At 42.3% G+C, this 21,285-nt stretch overlaps 2 protein-coding genes across 4 annotated transcripts in view; one reads left to right on the forward strand and one right to left on the reverse strand.

The window, feature by feature from the left end:
* The window catches only part of cyfip1 (cytoplasmic FMR1 interacting protein 1), a 38,008-nt gene that overhangs the window by 2,995 nt on the left and 13,728 nt on the right, over window positions 1–21,285 (reverse strand). For all 3 annotated transcript variants that reach the window (XM_040040318.1, XM_040040319.1, XM_040040320.1), the window contains exons 5-30: window positions 19,905–20,006; window positions 19,641–19,822; window positions 18,813–18,909; window positions 18,519–18,647; window positions 18,339–18,443; window positions 17,930–18,021; window positions 17,406–17,523; window positions 16,818–16,940; window positions 16,598–16,723; window positions 16,063–16,229; window positions 15,145–15,292; window positions 13,351–13,504; window positions 12,810–12,966; window positions 11,865–11,961; window positions 11,432–11,508; window positions 10,538–10,646; window positions 10,334–10,453; window positions 10,025–10,224; window positions 9,397–9,484; window positions 4,284–4,427; window positions 4,086–4,176; window positions 3,099–3,229; window positions 2,904–2,976; window positions 936–1,030; window positions 293–531; window positions 66–213 (exon numbers count right to left, since the gene is read on the reverse strand). In XM_040040318.1, the coding sequence (XP_039896252.1) occupies window positions 66–213; window positions 293–531; window positions 936–1,030; window positions 2,904–2,976; window positions 3,099–3,229; window positions 4,086–4,176; window positions 4,284–4,427; window positions 9,397–9,484; window positions 10,025–10,224; window positions 10,334–10,453; window positions 10,538–10,646; window positions 11,432–11,508; window positions 11,865–11,961; window positions 12,810–12,966; window positions 13,351–13,504; window positions 15,145–15,292; window positions 16,063–16,229; window positions 16,598–16,723; window positions 16,818–16,940; window positions 17,406–17,523; window positions 17,930–18,021; window positions 18,339–18,443; window positions 18,519–18,647; window positions 18,813–18,909; window positions 19,641–19,822; window positions 19,905–20,006 (3,312 nt within the window). The remainder of the gene's footprint in view (window positions 1–65; window positions 214–292; window positions 532–935; window positions 1,031–2,903; window positions 2,977–3,098; window positions 3,230–4,085; window positions 4,177–4,283; window positions 4,428–9,396; window positions 9,485–10,024; window positions 10,225–10,333; window positions 10,454–10,537; window positions 10,647–11,431; window positions 11,509–11,864; window positions 11,962–12,809; window positions 12,967–13,350; window positions 13,505–15,144; window positions 15,293–16,062; window positions 16,230–16,597; window positions 16,724–16,817; window positions 16,941–17,405; window positions 17,524–17,929; window positions 18,022–18,338; window positions 18,444–18,518; window positions 18,648–18,812; window positions 18,910–19,640; window positions 19,823–19,904; window positions 20,007–21,285) is intronic.
* LOC120738828 (fibronectin type III domain-containing protein 9) lies at window positions 6,961–8,301 on the forward strand. Its single transcript, XM_040040325.1, has one exon. The coding sequence runs from the start codon at window positions 7,465–7,467 to the stop codon at window positions 8,101–8,103; it is 639 nt and encodes a 212-aa protein (XP_039896259.1). The 5' UTR covers window positions 6,961–7,464; the 3' UTR covers window positions 8,104–8,301.

Genomic DNA, 21,285 nt, shown 5'->3' on the forward strand with positions numbered 1-21,285 from the left:
ATGCGTTAAATCTGCACCTTATGTATGCTGTATTTAACAGCCGTGCTCATGTCTTTCAAACTCACCACGCTCTTGATGATCTCATCCTTCCCGTCGTGCTTCTGCACCTTGAGGAGGTGGTAGCTGAAGTCAAGGATGTCAAAGCGTCTATGCTGTCCCAGCAGGGCGATGATCATGCAGCCTGCCCAGTGGAGGCCGTCTCCAAAGCACTGCCTGGAGGACAGGAAGAGGGTGTGTCAGTAAATATTAGGTGAGAGGAAGCGTGTGCGTGTTTGTGTTCGGCCACACTCACTCCACTGTGAACTCGTGGGCTCCCACAGGAATGCAGTACACAAACTGCATGGCGCTCCAGAGGCGGTGGAACTCCACACACTCGTCCACGTGCATCACGCCGTTGCTGGGCAACGGCCCACGCCACACAGGGTCCTCCAGGAAGCCTCGCACACGTGTGAGGATAACCTCAAACATGGACAGACCGCAACACAGGCGCTCTTTGGTCAATAGGTCGCCCTCACGAGCGATGGCTATTTGCTGAAAGAGAAGTAAAAGCATTCAAAAGATCGTCTACCGGTCAGCATCCTCCATAAGTGTCACATGACACAGGAGCAACTGTAGCTTATCTCCGTCTTAATGGTGTGTTCAGAGTGAAACAAAATAAGTTGGTTTATTGCCTGATGTCATCCTTAGGATAAAGTCCACACGCCGAAACACATTTATATGGCAACAAATTTGTTCATGAAGTCCTCCTGGAGAATTTATTTAAGTTCTGAAGATATTTTAACTCCAGCTCTCAGCTGTACTGAGAAGAAAGTAGTTTCCTCATTGGTTGTTAGAGACAAACATCAGCTGGTTTAAATTTGCCCTGAAACACTCCAGCATTTGTATTTACATAACTAACCCGAGGGAAAGTGAACACACCATCCGACGGCTCTTACCTGTGGTGTGCCGAGGCGTTCTATCAGGGGAACCATATGCAGCGCCGTGTATTTGGCCTCCAAGCGCTTCATCTTGGCGTCGAGGCGCTCCCCCTCTACACAGACAGACAAAGAAATGCATGAAGTTTAAGTTGAGGATTGTCAACCAGTGGAAATTTGTTCTTAAGAAAGAGGTTTAAAAAAATAAAAAAATAAATAAATAACAGCTTACAAGAAATAGAAAATTCAGACTAAGAAAGGAAAAAAGTGAAAATGTGCCAAAACGCAGTCCGACAGAGTTGTTACTTATATAACAAAACAGAAACAGAAAAAGAAAATTAAAAATGTGCCAAATTTCTATTAAGCCCCAATGCAAGTCTGGAAATATTCAGAGAATGAAGGTAAAATTTTGCTTGCCTGGAGTAAGCTAAAGTTATTGTAAACATCAAAAGAAAAAAAAAAAAATTGAGATGAGAGGCACAGATCGAGTTTGTTATTAATAGAAAATCAAACGCACACATGATGGCTACAGCATCCAGTTTGGGTTTATAAAATTTTAAATTTATGGGATTTTAATATTTAAAAACAATCATAAAAATTAGCAATATTTTCAGCCAGAACAAGATGCAACCTCTACAATGTTCTGCAACCCATGAAAACATATCAGTAAACCACGGTATGGCACGCTGGTGTTTCTGACACACACACGCACGCACACCTGCTGCAGATAATGCTGCGCTGGAATAACTGACTCTCTGTAATCCCGGCTGAAAACCATACCCAACAAAAGCACTCTTGACTCCCGCTGAACTAATGTTTGCTAGAACACAGCACCCAGCTGTTTTCACAATTGTTAAGCCTTTCCTAAAACAATACTTTAATGATGGAAAACAACTGAGTGCTGCATCTCAGCATCTCACCCTTGAGCGAGGGGAAAAACCGAGGAGGAAATTTACATGGAAAGGTTTCGTTTTTTCAGCTGGTTAATGAGTCTCATTGTTAGTCAACTTTGGAACCAAAAGATGAGATCATGAATACACGCAGCTGAAATGAGCCTCTATTTAAACAAACTTGTCTTTGGTTAGAGATAAAAAAATAAAAAATAAAAAAAAAGGTGGGGGTTCATACAAATAAAATAAGCCTTATCCAGAACAAGCTCAGTGCAGCTGCTCCTTCATGTCAAAGCAGACAGACATCGAGAGGATTCCGGTATCTGATCAGGATCCTTCCATCCAAAGGTAGGAAAACCCAAAAGGAAGCACAAGGGATCATAAATCTCATGTGGCCAGGAAACACTTCAAGTTCCTCCAGGACGATTTGAAAAATGAGGCAAATCTGGATAAATCCTGCTGCCAGAATGATCTGAGCGGAGCGATAACAGCAGAGCATGGACGGACAGACGGATAAAAGGGTCAATGTGATGAAGTCCTTGTGACCCTTTTTAGATTACTTAAGCAGGATGCAATGAGCTTAAGGTCGCATGAAGGGAAATTAAAGAGTTTTGTGATTTCGGGTTATGGTTAAATCGCTGGGAGTCACTCTGGCACCACCAGAATCCGCCTTTTATTCAACAGCGAGCAGAGATTTCAGACGCTTGAATCATTGTTTTGGACCCAGAGCAGATTGAGCACGGAGACCGTTTATTGATTACACTGTATGAACTGCGCAGAGCAAAGAGCACAAAGTTATCAATAGGAACCCATCTGCCTGTTGACTTTGCCTAGAAATTTGTCCATAAAGTTATAAACAAAATCATGACAAAGGGCATTCCCAGCCAAGTCCAACCCTCCCCAGGAACAACTGTGACTTGTGCAGGGACTACAAAATATTACACATTCTTACTTTGTTTATTAAATTTAGGCCGCTTATTCAAGTGGACGTTTTAGAGATCTGGGATGTTAATACATGTGTCTGAACTGGAAAGGTTTTTGGGTCCCTCCTGCTGTTTTGACTGTGCAAATAAAAGTGACTTTTCCTCTCTGTATTTACCTTTGACATGGACTCTGGGAAGAATGTTCTGGAAAGGTGCAGCATGCAGCAAATCACAAACTTCTTCCTGTGACTGGAGGGAAAACAGCAAAACTTTAGAATAGGAGGCGACTGCATGAGGAAAAAAAATAATGACAACATCTGCGGAGCATCTTAAAGTCGCCACAGGCTTTAAGATGACCCCGCGACCCGTACCAGGCTCTGCTCACTCAGCATACAGAACAGGATGGCGTTGCCCACCTCCCTCAGGTTCTGGAAACACACAGTCTTGAGCTCAGCGTACTCAACGATGTCCTTCAGCTGGTGGTGGAAGAACTCCAGGATACCTGAATGGAATTACACTGCAGTTATCACATATCTGCTAAAGATAACAGCACTCAAAAGTAGATTACAGCAGGTATGCAGCGCTCCCTGATAAGCACATGAAGGGCAGGTTTTGTGGGCTCATGTTTGTTCTGTTGCTGCTCCCTCAGTGGAGTAAAGAAAGTCAAGATAGAGGTCTCTGTACTGAAAAATGTCCACCGCAACTCTTTGATTACTTTTTTGTGCCTCCTCTTCCTGGTGAACGTCCACTGATACTTCCTTTCCCATTAAGGAAAACCTTTACGCCAATCAGTGTTTTGCCTACATGTCAGACTAGGTGCTTCTGGATCATTGCTGGATACACGTAGATGTGACGCAAATCTTTTGACTGAACAAGGTCATCTAACAAAAGGAAATGTGACCAGTTTTTCTCCTCACATTTGAAAGCTTTGATTAAAATGTTAAATACGACTCATTTCCAGCAGTTTGCTTCATTTGAATGAAGCGTTCGCTCCTGACTCACAGCTTCAGATTTTACTCCGACTTGTTCTGCAGATTCAGTCTGTGCGACTAAGAACCTGACAAGACTGACAGAGCAAATCCACTGTGCTCAGAGGTTTTGCCTTTTCTACCAGTTAAAATGAAAGTCAATAAAATGCAGTTTGAACGCTAACACACAAAACAAGCAAAATCCAGCACTGAGACCAAAAAGCACCAGATGTCTCCACGCAGTGGCTTATATTCACATGTATGGGTGTTCTTTGACTCGTATCAAATATCACTGTTATCTTTTCCTACATGTGCAGTATCTGCTGAGTTTTTTTTACTGCTTGTATCAGACCCAGACATTGTGTATCAGCTGGCTACACTTTGACATACCCGGGGAACCGTACTCGTAGCGTGGAAGTCTGCAAATCTTGGGCATCACCTCCATCAGGGTCTTCACATACTGCATTATGGTGCCCTGAAGCTGTAGAAACAGAGAGCTTAACTCCACTTAAAGGGAAGTGAACTCACAAAGAATGAAGCACAGTAGCATCATGAAATCATAGCTCCTGCACATCATTACACACTCACCAGGCTTTTGACAACCTTCAGCAGCTCCTCCATCACCACAGCGATGCCCTGGTAGCCCAGCAGTCTGCACATCACCTTAATGTGTGGGGGACCCAGAAAGTTTCTATAGGAGCCAAAAGTGCTGCTATAGGCCAGGTTCAGGGTCTACATGCAGAGAAAGACATCAAAAGACATCAAAAAGGTTAGTATGAATATTGCACACCACCATGCAGGGACTTTGTTTTGAGATATTTAAGGGGGGGGGGGATGGTGAAGCTCTGAGAAAGCAGTCCACCAACTACTCTTTCAGAGTCTGCTTCTCTTTAAGGGAGTTCTTTGTCCCCACAGTCCCCAAGTGCTACATTATAAATCAGCTTAATTAAAAAGAAAAAGCCAAAATAAACCCAAAGAACAGCTGAGGCCGGAAAAGAAGGTCATAGTAGAGGAGAGGGTAAGTTTTCCTCTTGTGTCATCACAGTGTTAAACATTTGAGAGGATCACAATAATCAGACACACTAACCTGCTGTTGTGAGCTGATGCGTTGTAAATAAAAGTGAAAGGAATCAACGAATGCTTACATTAAATTCCATGGCACTTTTAAAGTGAGTAAAATGGGAACATTTTCCACATTAGGATTATCCTCTGGGGACCACGAACAGCAATACGACAATCTGGCCGCCAGTTGTTCAGAGCTTTTGCTGTGGAACAAACAGTTAGGCAGATGGTCTCGCCAACTGAAGCGCATTTAAGCTCCAGTGTCAGATATACAAGATACTCTGACATAAACCAAAGTGCTGCCCGAAGGGGAAATAACGATCAATAACACTATGATGTCTCTGCATTAACTTGCTGGCATGGAAAACAAAATCAAAGCAACCAAATTTGCTAACATATAAAGATTGATTTGTCTGCACTGTGCACTTTTCCCTTACATACACCACAGATTTTTAGTCCTCCCTCTCTCCTGTCAGCAGTGAGGTGAAGCTCTAATCCAGCAGCAGCGGCGATGAGGACACACCGATCTCTGCGTCAGTACTGAGGTTAGAAATCTCCACAGCAGCACGCAGCATCAGAGCAGCGACACAAGAAAAGATTTTTTAAGTGAGTGACGAGCAGCAGCAGCAGCATTACGGGATAATCTGAGCAAACACCAACATGTGCTGGCACAGGTCTCCCGGTAAGTTTCCGTTTTATGCTTTGAATTGATGACGGTGGTCGTACCTGTTACTTGTTACAGCCAATAGTTATAGAAACGTCAATAACAAGATGCTTTTTTATGACACCTCTGAAAAACCACAAGATTTCTTTACAGTTGTAAAAATGTGGCAAAAAGAAAACAAAATGAAACCTGTGAGATTAACTTTGTCTGAAAAGCACCAGTATTTAGGAGGGTTTAAAGCATCAACAGGCTTTTTTTTTTTTTAGTGAGCCTGCAGGGAGCACCAAACCCACCCTGCACTGGTTAAAGGGAAAGTGAAAAGTTTTAATCATTTTTACATTTGCATTTATTCAATGCACGTAAAATATTATTCAATACTGAAGATTAAGTTTAGATTTTTTTTTTTTAAACAAAATAAACTCTTGCAATAGTTAAATATGTCAGCAGGTGCTTTGGGTCAAAGTGTGATTTTATAAAATAAACTTCAGGATTTATTAAAATATTGAAAAGCTCGTAAACTGGACAGCTCAGAAAAATAAATTTCCATTATGCAATTTGCATCATCTGTGCATAATCTCAGCTCCCTCCCACCCATCTGTTCCAGATAATTCTTTGTACAATGCTTATTATCCTCCGACATTGCTTTGTTTTCCCCTCGTTATGCTTTATATAACATGGTGAGGATCGGCTGTGTGGTCATGACATTTTTCATTATGCTAAGCTCTGTGCATACTGCAAATGGGAGCAGGATTTAAACTCAGGAAGTAATTAGAGCTTTTATTGAAACTATAAATTGGTGAGTTTTTGGATGCGTTTTTGCCCACTTATGTCAGAACGGTCCTAAGACTTAATGCTGCTTTTCCACCAACTATTTAGAACCACCTCCATTCACTTCTATCTGAAACGCAACAAAACACTGACATTAAAGACCTGAGACAAAATCTGGAACCGCTGACGACGGCGACCAATATCAGCATCAAAAGTACAATTGCATAGATGCTATAAGCATTAAATAAAGAACAGCCACTGATATCAGTGTTTACATTTTTAGTTGTTATAGATCAAAGTAAAGCAGATGTGTTATTCCCTTCTACAATCCTTAAAGGGACAACAGTGGCCGTGCAGTTTGAGCATGTGTTTAACTGCTAATTGTACATAAATATAATGTGCATGGGTAGGTGTATGAGAATCAGGCCTCCTAATTCATAAATTCTTAACTTGGATCACGTATGTGGTAATTCTCTGGTATTTGTCCGGCATATTATTATTGTTTTCATTTTTTTATTTAATTTTTTTTATTTAGTGCACACGTTTTTTTGTTTTTAACCTCAAACCTAGTTGAGACATAAATGGGGGCTCATCCGGGATCTTTGGGACTCTTCTGAGGGGACTGAACATCAGGTTTCTTTCACCTATAAGGTGCGTCAAGCTGACTGTGTCTTCCCTGTGAGTGAATTCAAGCATTTCAGCTCTTTAGATGTGTTGTCTCCACTAAAACATTTACTTACTTTGTTTACTTATTACTTAACGCTGTCTCGAGCCTCGGATGCCTGTTTTTGTGGAATAAATAATGGTTGCTACTTATGTTCTAAGGAGTAACTGGATTAAGAGCTTGAGAATCACTTCTCAAATCTGGTTAAAAGTGCTTTGCTTCTTAAAAGGGAACAAAAGTGCTGATCGGTGGAAAAAAGGAAATGGGTTAAAAAAAATATGGGTGGGAAGGAGCCAAAATTAAGAGTAAAATGTGAAAGCTTCTGTTGTGCGACATAACTGGGATGGTGACTTATTTAAATGTTATGAATCATGACCAAATGGCTCACTCTGAGCCAAGAGAAAGCTTATTATTGATGAAGTCTTCTTATATTAGCTCTTAGGTGGGGAAAGAGCACAGAAATACCTCACCCCGTCATCTCAAATTAGTCCTTTCAGTGTCTCACTGTGTTCCCATCTTCCTTTTTTTCCAGCTCAGTTTTACATCGCAAGCATCAGACAGCTGCAGTAACTGAGGATGCACTTCATTCCTGCAGACTCCATCTTCTCACAATGGTGATTGCAATCTACAACATCTCCTCCACCTCAGCCAGGGTGAGCTGGCCATCCTCCCCCACCTGCATTGACACCTTCTACAGCGTCATGTACGACCCCAACTGGAACAGCCTGTTCATGGGCTACAAGCGCAAAAGCTTCATGTATGAGGATCGTATCCCTGTCAGTCAGACCAGCACACACCTGGCCAATCTCCTCCCTCAGACTGCCTACTTCTTGTGTGTGACGTGTCAGGCTGCCAATCCGGTGCGGGAACAATGCCAAGTGTTCAGCACTCTGAGCGACAGCAGCGAAGGTCACGACAGAGCCGGCTGGGAGCTGGCAATGGCCGTATGGCTCATCTGCTGCATCTTGCTCCTCGTCATCGCCAGCATCCTGCTGTGGAGCTGTCTTAACAACATCTGTATCCTCCCCGGCCAGGCCGCAGCCGGACACCCGGTGGTGACCAACTCAACCTGCCAAGACATGTCCACATCTGGAGCCCTCTACACTCCGAGAAGCAGCAGCCAGGACAGCATCAAACTCTCCAACATCATGCAATCACCCCACCTCTCGGCGCAGCCTACGGGTCACATAATTACCCAAGACCATGAGTTGAGGACACTGGCTAAGCTGTCCGGCAGCGAGCCAACATGAATCAACTGGATTAAGGTCATCACAGCATTGTTCAGATTCAATTGTCACCGAGTATTTTCATCCACTCACAAAATCCTATTTGTGTGTTTTTCCTCAGAGGAAACATTTCCAACCTATTACAGCAAGGTTTCAACACACACGCACACATGCACACCATTTTAAATAAAAATATTTATGCTTTTAAGACCTAAAAAAAAATTACAATAGCAAACATTAAATATCCTTAATATGGCACTCATCTTTCTTTTGGCACTGACAAAAATTTATCCATGTAGAAAAATAAAACAATCTGTCATTTAACGAGTCCCTTGCGTGTTTATAGAACGGGCTCAGACAGAAACAAATGTTGTCTGTTTAATCAAAGCTTCACTATCCACAAAAACATTAAAAATAAATAAAATTGTTTTACTCATAACTCTGTAGATCATTCTTTTATATTCATGTCATTTATGTCCATAAATAAACCATAAATATATTTTTTAAATGTATCTTTTAAACCTCTCCTACAGTGAAATTACAAAACCCTCTCAAGCCATATTTGTTCTCCCAAAGTAAAAACAACAACTACTTTTGGACATGTCTGGGAGTGATTTTGATTTATCCGAGTATTATTTACATTATTTTGATTGGATATCAAAGTATTCTGCAATCCAATGAAAAAAAGACAAAATCCTTGATGTGTGATTTATAAAGATGATATGAAAAGTGGATTTGAATTGTCTTGGGAACCCCCCCCCAAAAAAAACATTAGTAGCCAAAGAGTGTTCAGTCAGCGTCTGTCATAGTCAGATCCGCCCCTCTCTCTTCACGTCTGGCTTCAAGAAGCGATGGTGAGAACGGTCACCTCGATGCTTCATAACAGGACTTCACCGACCAGTGAGTGACATCACAGCGGCCACGTCCATCTTTTATATACAGTTTCTGGTCTTATTTTTAGACACAGGAACACACAGACATCAACATCACGAGTGTGAGGACTGAAACAGTCTGACAGCATCATAGCTACACTATCAGGTTAGCGCCCCCAGCGTGTTGGTCCACATAACTACACGTTAAACAGAAGAACATGTGATTGACTCATGTGCTGCATGGAGTTTTCACATTTCATGACATTTAAGGCATTAATTTCCTCCGAGGGGACGTCTGAGCACGTGCACACACACTTCCCAGAGTAATGCTTTCACCCTTGTATTCTGTGGATACAGTTTGACAGCGTATACTGAATATCTGAGAGTCCACCCCTGTAATATGAGGAGATAAAGTGTGGGAGCTCTAACAGAAAAATGTCCTGACCTTTGACCCGTACAGGTACTGAGGCTGAGCGTTGGGTGGTTTATCCCTCTGGAACTCCTGAGAGAAGGGCAGGATGGTGCGCACAAACCTGAAGGCAGAGTTGGAAACATATCTCCATTAAAATAACATCGGGATTGAAAATACAAGACCCACACAATTACTCCCTTTTCCCCCTAAACCTTTGAGAAGCACAATCTGATATTTTATCTAATAAAACTATAAAAATAAAATAAATAAACAGCTGTGAACGTTTATAAGAAACTGCCTCTTAGTTTTTGCTCCAGCAACCCGGACCTCTGCTCGTTTTTGGATCAACTGAAAGATGACATCTTTTATAAAATCTGCTAGTCGGGTTGTTTACTGGCACTCATTCACCTCAGTTCAGTTTTGCTGCAGGGTTTCACACCTTTTTATATCATCCCGATGAGCAAAGTGGAAACCAGAAAAATTAAGACGCATTATGAGACAAGAACGAGTCCTCGGCAGAAGATCCGGCCGAGACGATGATGTAATGGAGGTTCACTGTTCGCTGTACAGTTGGTAACCTACTTTTCCCACTACTGGCATTAATATATGAACATTTTGGTCTTTCTGTGACCTTCACCGTGATTTTATTCTGAAATGTCACCTGTTGGTAGACCCGTTGTAGCAATAGTTGGGTAAGAAGTCGTAGTTGAGCTCCCAGAAGACGTGCAGTGTTATCCTGCCATAAGGGGCCGACACGTTGTGGTTGGCTTCGCGAAACATGGCGTCAAAGCTGTCCAGAGTCAAGAACTTGCTCAGGAGCTTGTGCGTCATGCGGTTGACCTCCAGAAGGCCTTCCAGCTCCTTTAAACAAGTCACACACCACCAACATGTGTTTTATATATTTTTTTTTTAACCAAGTCAAATGAAAAACCCCAGGAATCATCAGCTGAATTAAATTACAACTACATACCATGATGGAGGTTAGATCCTCACTCTCGAAGCGACCGATAGCCAACTCCATAGATTTATAAAGAGCAGCGGAAACCCTCTGAGTGATGAGTCTGTTGAGATCGATGGAGCGGCCTAGAAGCTGAGGTTCACAGCCAGTTAGTTAGAGACAACATGAAGGTGGGAGTACAGCGAGGTGGAAAGCACGACAGCGTGCAGCTTATACCTGGACGTGGCGTTGCTTCAGCAGAGTCTCGTAGCGGTTAGAGGACGGCCAGGGAATGTTGGCTCCTTGGTTCTTGCAGTCAGATCTCAGCCGTTTGTCAAGCAGAAGACTGAAGGAGGATTCACATAAACACAGAGAAGTCAAGGTTTGTAAAAATCACACCTTTAGGCCTGCTCCTTATTTCCTGGCATGTATCTCTGGTTCATTTTAATCATGACCAGAGTTTCTAATGACGAGGTCAGTGTATGTACCCAAACCTCTGTGAGCCATAAGCTCAGACTGCTCTAAAAGCTCAGTGAAGGGGCAGCCAATCAGAACAGAGGTGGCTTCAATGGGGAGAAACTAAAATGGTTTGCTTCAGAGACATAACACAGGGGCTCCCCCGAGGTCCAGTGTAGGAGAAAGGAGGATTATTCTGAACTGTGAATTATGCAAAGCTATTGTGATAGAACTGGAAGTGAGCTGAACAGACCCCGTTTTAAACCGTTCCCTCAGATCCCCACAATCCTGGAGGGTAGAGGTGCATTTGAAATTGTCCGACTATGTCCTGTTTGTGTCTGTCATATTTGACATTTGCAATATTACAAATATTAAATAAATAATTTGTACCTAAGCACATGTGCTACAGCACCTTTATCCCCTTCATCCTCCCACAGAGTTTTTTAATACCCTCTGCTACGTTCACACTATCACTCTAGCTGGACGACAAATAAGCTAGCTGTCGTTGAGGCCTTGACAACGTAAAAACATTGGAAAAGTGATCCGACTGCTTCTCAAACTAATCATGCTACTTGATTACTACTGGAATCAACACATTAGAAAACAGACGAAGCAATCAAATCCTTTTTTATGAGACTGTGTGTCTGCACATAAGGGGGAGAGGGGTCGACGTACCTTCCAGCTAGAATCTTGTAGTACCCAAATATCTGATCAGCAAGCTTGTAGACAAACTGATCAAAGCACAGGTTAACCTGAAAAACAAAAAAACAAAAACAAAAAAACAACATGTTTAAAAGTCTCAACATAGATGACCAATGAAATAGTACTTTCTTCTGGTTTAAGGAGAAAAATTATTTTCACAGATTTTTGTAAAGAACCGAGCCAAATCCATTCTACATGCACATTAACAAAGCTCTGCAAGCGGCTACATAATGAATAGAAATGCAGCTACTCAACAGCTCATGAAATGGACAGAAAACTGAGATTAATGAGGTGACTATAGGAGAGCCTGTAAGCAACAAACAGGATATTTAGGAAAGCCGTGCAGTCAGAGGCATTATGAGGGCGGTGATGCAGCCGCCACATATCTGAGATCATGATCCTTTACCTCTGCCTCTATTTCATCGTAGAGGAACTGCTTCTTGAATTTGGTCAGGGCGTAGTGTGCGCTGTCGTTGTACAAATCCAGAGGATATAGCACATACCTGCAGGGGATTAAAATGTTATTCTAGAATTAAACACACCCTGCAACCGTGAGAGAATTAATCTGTTCAGCAACAAGAATAAAAGCTGAGACGTGTAAAATAAGAAGCTTCATTTAGCTGCAGCAGCAGTTGGTTAAAAAAGGAAGCGTTACATCAAACTCATCAGTTCGATCGTGTTCACTCGAGGTTAACCATCGTCGTTCAGCGCCGCTCTTTGGAAACTAGTAGAACTGATACGCGCCACACAGACATCTGCTTAAATATGCACGACCTGCACAAAACACTTACTCTCCATAGTAAATAAGAGTAAAACGCAGGGTTTTTTCTTTTTCCAAAAAATTTTGGGTGAATATTTGAAGAATTACAGCACGTATGCTTCCTGCCAGCTGATGCGCTTAATGGCTTATGTAAAACCTGCCTCGTATCAACGTAATCCTGCAGCAAAGATTTAAAGCAGACACGAAAACATTCACGGATAATCCCAATTTTTGGGATTTCATCCAGGGTCCTATTTGAAAATGGAAGATGAAAAGAAACGAGCGCTGAAGTTGTCAGAACGCATCTGTCCGATCGCATCCGCCAATCGCAAAGAGCCAGACTGTGACTAAACATGAAGTTTAGTTAGAGAAGGACAAACGCAGTCCTCAGTTTTTGCACCAAGTTGCAAATTATACCATGGAGAACATCTATTTCCACTACTGTGAGAAGAACACCACATAATCAGCCCATCTTTCACATAGGATGAAGAACTTAATAATAAGAATGGGAGGGAAACTGTCCAGTAGTTATCAGAGTTGGTGGTAACCAGTGGAAATAAATGTTCTTGGTTACAAAAGAAGCATATTTACTCCATCATTGAAGCCTCCTTAGTCTCCAGGATGTGATCGGTGAGGATCCAGGGCATGGACATCTCGATGGGGAACTGGATCCTGCGACCCATGGTGAGCTCCAGAAAGAACTCTCTGAACCACAGCTGGGAGAGGTCACAGCACTGCTGCAAGGTCTCTGAAGGGAAGAGAGGGGAGATGGAAGAAGGTTACATCAGAGTCCCCTTCCAAAAGCCGTCAGGGGCCTCGGGCTGGTGATGATATTTATCGTTTGCTGAACAAAATGATTTGAGTTTTAGACTATGACTTTCTGAGTGTGTGAGTGATGCGATGTGTGTGAGTTGGTTGCACTTTTTAAACAGAGCTTCAAAGTCCTGTACTTGAAGTTATGAGTGCTCAAAAATTATGACTTTTCAAGCCAACCCTCTAATCCCAGAAATGTTCATTAAATATCGTTAAATATCCAAAAGTCGTGATAGGAAAATAAAATAAGAATCATCTTATTCTAAGGGAGGCAGAGATGAAACGTTCTCAGGTGTGACTGATTGCATCTGCCTCTTACCGCTAAAGTTCAGCAGGTGAGTGTAAAAGAAGGACTCTCGGTGAAATCTCTCGATGTCCAGGATGGTGGGGCCCTCCAGGCCACTGCGCAGAGTCTTCTTTGAGCCACTTTTCTCAGCAATGAGCGACTCCAGCATGGTCCTCACCATGTAGAGCTGCATCAACAAAGAGAATTGAGTAAAGGAAGACCTCATTAGTGCCGGCGCCCTGCTGACTGTACTCACAACCCTGCAAACACTAATCTCATTACAGGTGGGCAGCCGGTATGAAAGCTCTGTGTTGCTTTCAACATTTTTATCATCTCAGTCATTCCATAGTGGTGTGGAAAAGTGTTTGCCTCTTTCCTGGTTTCCTAGTGTGTTGCATATTTGCACCCGAGGGTGTGGTCCTGTCAGAGTGCAATGGATCGGCGCTTCATCGTGTTTATTTTTTTCCTCTTAAGCTAAGGAATAAAATACTGTAGCAGTTCAAATATTCCAGGTAACTGCTGTATCCATCTCAAATTAAAGTGCTTTAGCATGGATAGAAACTCTTTGTTTCTTAGCAAGGCTTTTATTTTGAAAGAAACATGTTCGTTTTATTTAAAATACGGTACATGAGATTATCTATGGTGTCATCCTCTGACATTTCTTATTAATTCCCATGTTAATTAATAAAGAATAACTGAGGACAGGATGTGAGCGGTCAGTTATTATGCAAAACTGCCTCCACAGGAAGCAGAATTATATAATCCTGGAAACAAATCAAAAGCTAACTGTGCTGATGCGCTCTGGTGCGTAAACAAATAGTGCCACACACCTGCACACACCTGGAAAACAGATTAGTTCTTGGAAATGACCCCCGAGCTGATAAATCTGTCTGCAGTACAGAACATAACAGATGGTACTATTGAGTCTGACATAAAACACAACTTTAAACCCAGCACCACACAGGATGAATGGGTTTAAAAAGAACCCAAGGTGAGGTGTGCGGTGTAACGGCCGATGGTGAAAGCAGAGGTCTCAGAGCCACAAACTGAGTACCGTAAACCCAAAAAACGTCTTAGTCCAATCCCGTAACACCTTTTACACAGAAGATTCACAATTCATTAAAAAAAAAAGTATAAAACAAAAAGTAACCATCTTCTGAAGCTTTCATACTACAAAATATCAAAAGCAGGTAAGAGGATCTTTGAAAAGCTAGTAAATCCAACATCCTCTTCCAATTCTCAGTGAGAGGTGGTGATAGCTGGGCTGATGGATGATGGGTTTCCAGGTTAGGAAAAGTGCTGGAGGATCACCTACAGTGATTTACTATGCTACAGTGCATTTATGTACTTTTGTAACTTTTTTGCTTTTCACTCATTCATTCAAATATGCAGTGTGACACATTAGAAACATTATACAGAATATATACAGAATTATTGTGGATTTTGATTAATTCGTCACCATTTTATCCACATTATTGGATTATTGGAATCCTTACTGTAAATACCCTCTGCAAATTTTCATTTCAAATCTTCACCACCAGGGGGCAGTGCTCTACCCGTGGGTTTGTTGCCGTTTTCAGACGTAACCTTTGATATCTCGTTTTAGTCCTACTTGCATTTTCTCGAGAGACTTTACTTTATACCGCACACCTTTTCCTGTGTTCTTAATAACTTACCTGGCTGACTTACACCACTGTGTGGTATACACTGGTACTGCATGAAAATGCAGTTCAGCCAAAATGTAACTATACGCAAAACGTCTATGTAGCATCCTGCATCCTCATACATTAAAATGAGTTATGATAAAGAACGTCAGTGAGGTGAGACCTGCGTGCTGGACGGCCCCACGGCGCGGCGAGGAACTTTAATGTCAAAGCCACCCTTTGGATCTTTTTCTCCACGGAGGGCGGGGTCATTGTGAGGCTCCCGGCCGGTCTCCCAATCGCACACGGTCTTTCGGATGGCCTGGAGGACGCTGCAGAAAGAAGGAAAAACGAAATATTTTAGAATGAGACTGTTTTACTTTGTGTCTTCAGCCAAAACGAAGACGCACTTAGGCCTTTACTGGAGCACCAATGAACCGAAAATGAGAATGCGTATAAATGGTGCTTCATGCAAAAACCACAATATTTCTATTCTATTCACTATGTTAACAAATGTAGTCTCAAACACAACTTAATAACAGATGAGCTAAACATGGGTAAATAAATTGACATTAAGCAGGAAATTATTTAGGCAAACAGGTTTTACTTGAGCAGGATGGCCAGATATTTGAAGCAATAGTTTGCCAATTAATTTGAGCATTTTTAATTATTATTTTTTTGTCCATCTCAGACAACGAAGCAGCTCGCAATCAAATTACTAGTGGAGAGTCCCTGCACTCTTATTTTGAAAGCTAAGTTCAGCCCAATGTGTCCCTGTGGGCTCACTCGCTGGCTGGATCATTACTGAAGCGGTCCTCGTTATCAGTTAACCGCCTCTCCAGAGAGAGCTTTGTGTCCTGTGGATGGATGATCTGCAACACAAGCTTTGTTCTGCTCTGGAGATCTCTAAGGACTGTGGGGTGGAAGTCCAGCACAGGATGGGGGACTCAGCTGATTGCACCATGTTGTTTTATTTGCATTACAAAGGCAATTTAAACATTTTCGGGGGGGAAATCAGCGCTTTTTAATAAACCATCACATCTCCCACAAACTGGATCTAAATCTGTGTGCGATCTAAATCTGACTATAATGTGAGTCGAACCTCTGGATGACATTTTTCTTCTTCTTGATAGCGAGGCGCAGCGGATCACGCAGAGTGACCTGAGCAAAGTCCTGCAGAGCTGAGTAGATGGTGTGACGGATGGCGTGGTTGAACACGCTCTCCATGCGTCCCATCAGCACCTGCAGTCCCTTTATCATTGCAATCACCTGTGAAAGCACAATAATGGATCAGGGACGAGAATTCAAGTGGATCAAAAGACCAATCTTGTCATTCCATGAAAAATCAATCAGCATCCAAGTCCCTGATTCCTTCGGGCTCAAAATCTGCTTCCAATATATTCATATTTTAACACTCTGAATGCAGCTTATGTGAAAATGAGGAACAACACTGTTGTTCATGTATTCTCTATAACAGCTTGGACAGATCACATCCACCAAGAAACGTAGAAGGACGCTATGTACAGTGGGTACATAAAGAATACGCTGATTCTGGTAGGTTGCAGTGGGAATGTTTTTCCGGTCTGAATGATTTCACATGGAGTGACCATTTAAATGTGTGCACTGATGTGACAGACCTCTACGAGGGCAAACTTCTCCTCGCTGGTGTAGTTGTATCTGGTGGCCCTCTCGTACTCCTCGGCGTTGTCGGGGCACTCTTTATTGGAGTACTTGTCTGTGGGATGTACCAGTTTCCAGGAATACTGCAGGAAGAGTTGGGAAGGGGGGAGGGTTACTCTTACTTTTATAAATACAAACATCTCAGCTGGAATCACTCATCATGCGTTTTCTCCTCACCACTTCCATAACGTGAGCGCTCCACTGTGAGAGCAGCTGCATGCCCTGCAGGGCCAAGTCAAACAGCTTCCTGTACTCAGTGTCAGTCTTCTGGGCTTCCTGACGCCCTGACCCGGTCACCACCTACATCAGCACAAAAACAAACGTCATTTAAGGCTCAATCCACACAATCCTGACTTTCTCACAGTACAGATTAGTGCTGAAAAAAAGAAAATCAGCATAAACCTAAATACTAATAAAAACGGCCCTCTTCGAATTTATCTTTCCTGCCCTTATCATTCCTGTGTTCAGTGTATTTCTGACCCACAAGTCAGTTAAATTCCCATCTCAGTCACACTAAACAATGACCCCTGAAAATCCACCGGGTTAAGACATCTGCTGAAAAGCCTGTTACATCACAGCTGGGAATTTAAACATACCAATGAACATAAGAAAGCTTTAAAAGCTGGAGTGTGTTTCTCTCTGGTGAAATAAAGGTCAGCGGGATACTGATCCTCTACAGCAGCTTATTATGACAATAAACCTGCACCGCATTCAATCCAATACCTCGCCGATGATCTTTAACCTCCGAGGGAAAGCCACACTAACCTCACTGTTGCTGTAGCGAGCGAGCTCGGAGATGAAGCGCATGTGATCGTCTCGGATCTGAAGCATCTGCTCACAGATGTTGTACTGAGGGCTGCTGGATATGGACGTGCAAGTCCACCTAAAACATAAGAAAGAGGAGAGAATCAGAGCAAGGAATTATGGGATAAATGAGTGATGATAAAGAAAAGCATCCATAGGAGAAAAACAGCTTTAGGTGCCAGCTGCTAAGATTACGCATAAAAACAAATGAAACCCGATAGAGAGGTGGTGCATAAAAGTCTGCAGCTCACAGTTTAAAGGGAGAAATCTGTTCTGAGCAGCATTAAACTGCTACACTTTATTCAAATTAGATCCCATCATGCCGACGGTCACAGCTGGTTGGAGAAAGAACTGCGATGAACAAAAAGTAAATTTCGTTTTCGACTGTTCACGTTTGGAGCGGGAGAGAAGAAAAAGAAAAATCATAGTTTTAACAGTCTGTCAGCTCCTAAAATTTCAGCCACGCAGCTGTCTTCTGCTCTCACCTGGACTTGTTCTCTTCAAAGTGAGCGCTGGTCTTGATGTACCGGGACAACTCAATCTGCATGTCTCCAAACAGCGGCACCACCTGGAGTTGCTGCGAACACCAAGAACACACGAACCATTTAAAACCGTGGACAGCAACCATGACGACAACCACAAGGTGGAAACTAGCATTTTAAACACCGATTTGACGATCGATAAAGCTAGCATTACCATTAGCTTTTGACATGTGGGATTTTATTCCATGGTTTGAAGTTTTGGTATTCATTTCCTAAATACATCGAACAGCCGTAAAAAGAAATTTTATATAACGTATCACTCATCATCTGTTTTTTGTTTTTCCAGTCAAGAACAGATGTGTTTGTGTTTTTTGAACCGGTGTTGGTGTTCATGTCACACGTCCCGCCGTACCTTGAAAAACTTGTCGATCTTGCTCAGGTTTATTCTCTTCTTGGCATCCAGTTTGTAGATGTTGCTGCTGTTTCCATCCATGAGGTACAAGCCGAAGCCCATCACCTGGAGAAGAGGAGAGCTGTGGTTACCCTGTGCACAGCGCTCTGGTTTAAAACGAGCCTCCGCAGCGTCACTTACTTTGAGCAGCATGTGTTTCTCGCTGGGAGTGAGGTACAGCTTGTTGTCGTAGTAATCGGCACACAGGTTCACGATATCCGCCAGCAGCTCTTCATATCCGTGGATCACCTCCAGCTGCTGCTGCAACGACTGGCAGAGGAAACACAGGAGTTTAATATTAAAGAAATATTTGTCAAATCCTTCTCAGTCAACAGGTGAACACCGTGTGCCAAAGAATATGGAGAAATTACCATATATAAAAGAGATCTGACGTTATGAATGCTGCGAAGAGTGTTTTACACTATTTAGACCAACCTGGGTGATTTTGTTGTGATTAGCCAGAAACATGGACAAATTCTGAGACTCCTGAATGGACGAAGGCTCCGACATCTTTCGGAGAAACTGAGCGGCTCTGAGCAAAGGCGAGAAACGGTGCATTAGTTTTAAAGACCAAACACAGCCTCTCTATACCAGAGAGAGACGTGAACACATACGTCAGCTGCGCTTGAAATTCCCAGAGATCAACTTATGTATTTTACATCGAGAAGAAACACTGACGGGAGTGCTACCCCTGAAGTCAAGCTCGCTGAGATTCAAACGTGACGGAGACTTTTACTAGACGCACCTATGGTATCAAATCGAGACATCATATGACGCGTCACTTTGTTCTGGCATTATTGCATTCACAAATGTGACCGCCCGCCCAGTATGGAGACAATAATACCCATCAGCCTTTTAACGCTGAGTGTTAAAAAGGTCATCCTGAGAACTCCCTGATGTTAGGCAGGCAAAACTGGACTGATTCATTTTCCTCAAACGTCCTAAAATGTGGCTAAAAAGCTGAGCAAGTTAAAGGGAGAAAAAAAATAAATGAACATGAAGCTCTTTTACCGATTTCTGTTCAGACACTTTGCATCTGTAAACCTGCAGACACGCAGACAAATAAGTCAAAGCAGAAGCAAGGAGGGTCGAATGAGCCTCTGCTCTTTATCATACTCCATATGATTAATTCAATATATTCCAACACCGAGATCAGGAAGGGGACAGTAAATGGTTTCCAGGTTGCTGACTGATGCTGCCATCTAGTGTCTGTGGGGCTAACCGGCCTCGTGAGTGCAGGAGAGCGTGTGTTTTATGGAGTACCGTTTGTACGCCGAGTGGTCGTTTTTGACGCTGCACTTCATGTTCTTCAGCTCGTCCAGCACGGCAAACATGTTGATAAACTTCCCGAGGGTCAGCAGGTACGCCTCGGAGACAAAGTCCTTCCTGCGCTCGGTGTGACACAGACGGCGGACCTCGCCGCAGAAACGATCGATGGCTGTGCGCTGCGGGAAAATAAAGCAGCTTTAGAGAATTTAGAGACGGCCGGTCATCATCAGTATCTGCTGATCAAAGAATTGATGATACCTGGAAGTACATGAAGTTCATCAGTTTGGTGACTTCAGGCTCCAGCACCTCGACAGTCTTCTCATAGATCTCCACTCTGTTGGGCTGCTCGTTGCATTTCACCTTAGAACAAAGAAACAAACGCAAAGAGCAGTGTTCATCTTATGAACCAAAGAAAAACATGACCTTTTTTTTTTTCCTGACTGGGTCCTAGTTACAGCAGATTCAGTAAGTCGAATGCTCTCTGGAAGCTGAGACTTCTCTTAAAGAATCAGCAGAGACAGAACAGTCTGACCCTCCTCCACCTCATCTACTCTACTAAAGTTAACTCTTTTTGCCTCACTCAGCCCTCTGTTGCATCGTCAGTGTTAGCACCACAGTGTCACAAACCAACATCCCAGCTTTAGGTGACCATCAGATGTGCACAATGCAGTTTAATCAAAAGGCTCGACTATGAAATTGGTTTAAAATAAATAAATAAATGTTTTACTGTTCACGTTTTCATCATCCAATCAGTTTAATGTTCATCAAATAAAAAGAAATTTCAGCAGAAATCAACACAAAAATAAAAACAATATCATTACATCACATCTATGATCAACCTGAGATCCACTACAAGAGACCAAAGATAGGAATTAAACAAATAATGATTCCGTTTTTGTTTTTAGTTCAAATGATCTGAAAAAGAACCTAAAGTCCCAGTTAGCATCAAAATTAATAATAAGCATGAATTAGGCTGCTGGGGGATTCCCATGATGCATTGAGTTTTTCTTTTTCAGTCACTATGTGTTAATAGACCTCTCTGCACTGAATCATACATGTTATTAATCTCTGGCTCTCTTCTACAGCATGTCTTTTATCCTGTCTTCCTTCTGGCCGCCCCTCCTTGAGCCTGGTTCAGCTGGAGGTTTCTTCCTGTTAAAAGGGAGTTTTTCCTTCCCACTGTCGCCAAAGTGCTAATAGGGGGTCACATGATTGTTGGGTTTTTCTCTGTATGTATTATTGTAGGGTCTACCTTACAATATAAAGCGCCTTGAGGCGAGCGTTGTTGTGATTTGGCGCTGTATAAATAAAATTGAATTGAATTAGTTCATTGGCAAATGTGACAAACTGATATCTCAGCTTTAAGCTGCATCATCACTTATTCCTCTGCTTATTGTTAAATATTTTCTCTTTTTTGTTTGTCTTTTGAAATTGTGAAAAATAATAAAAGAGTGACGATGAAACAAACAGAACAGAAAAAGGAAGCAATTCAACAAACAACACCCAATAAAGTTCCTGTTATACTGATAATAAGGTATATAGTACATTAACTATTAAAATACATACATTTAAACTGGAACATACAAAAGTGGAAAAAAAATGAAAATGAAAAAAATATGGCATTAATAAAAAGGACAAA

The sequence above is a fragment of the Simochromis diagramma genome, unplaced genomic scaffold (genome assembly GCF_900408965.1).
Source record: "Simochromis diagramma unplaced genomic scaffold, fSimDia1.1 OVJJ01000026.1, whole genome shotgun sequence".
Taxonomy (NCBI): Eukaryota; Metazoa; Chordata; class Actinopteri; order Cichliformes; family Cichlidae; genus Simochromis; species Simochromis diagramma.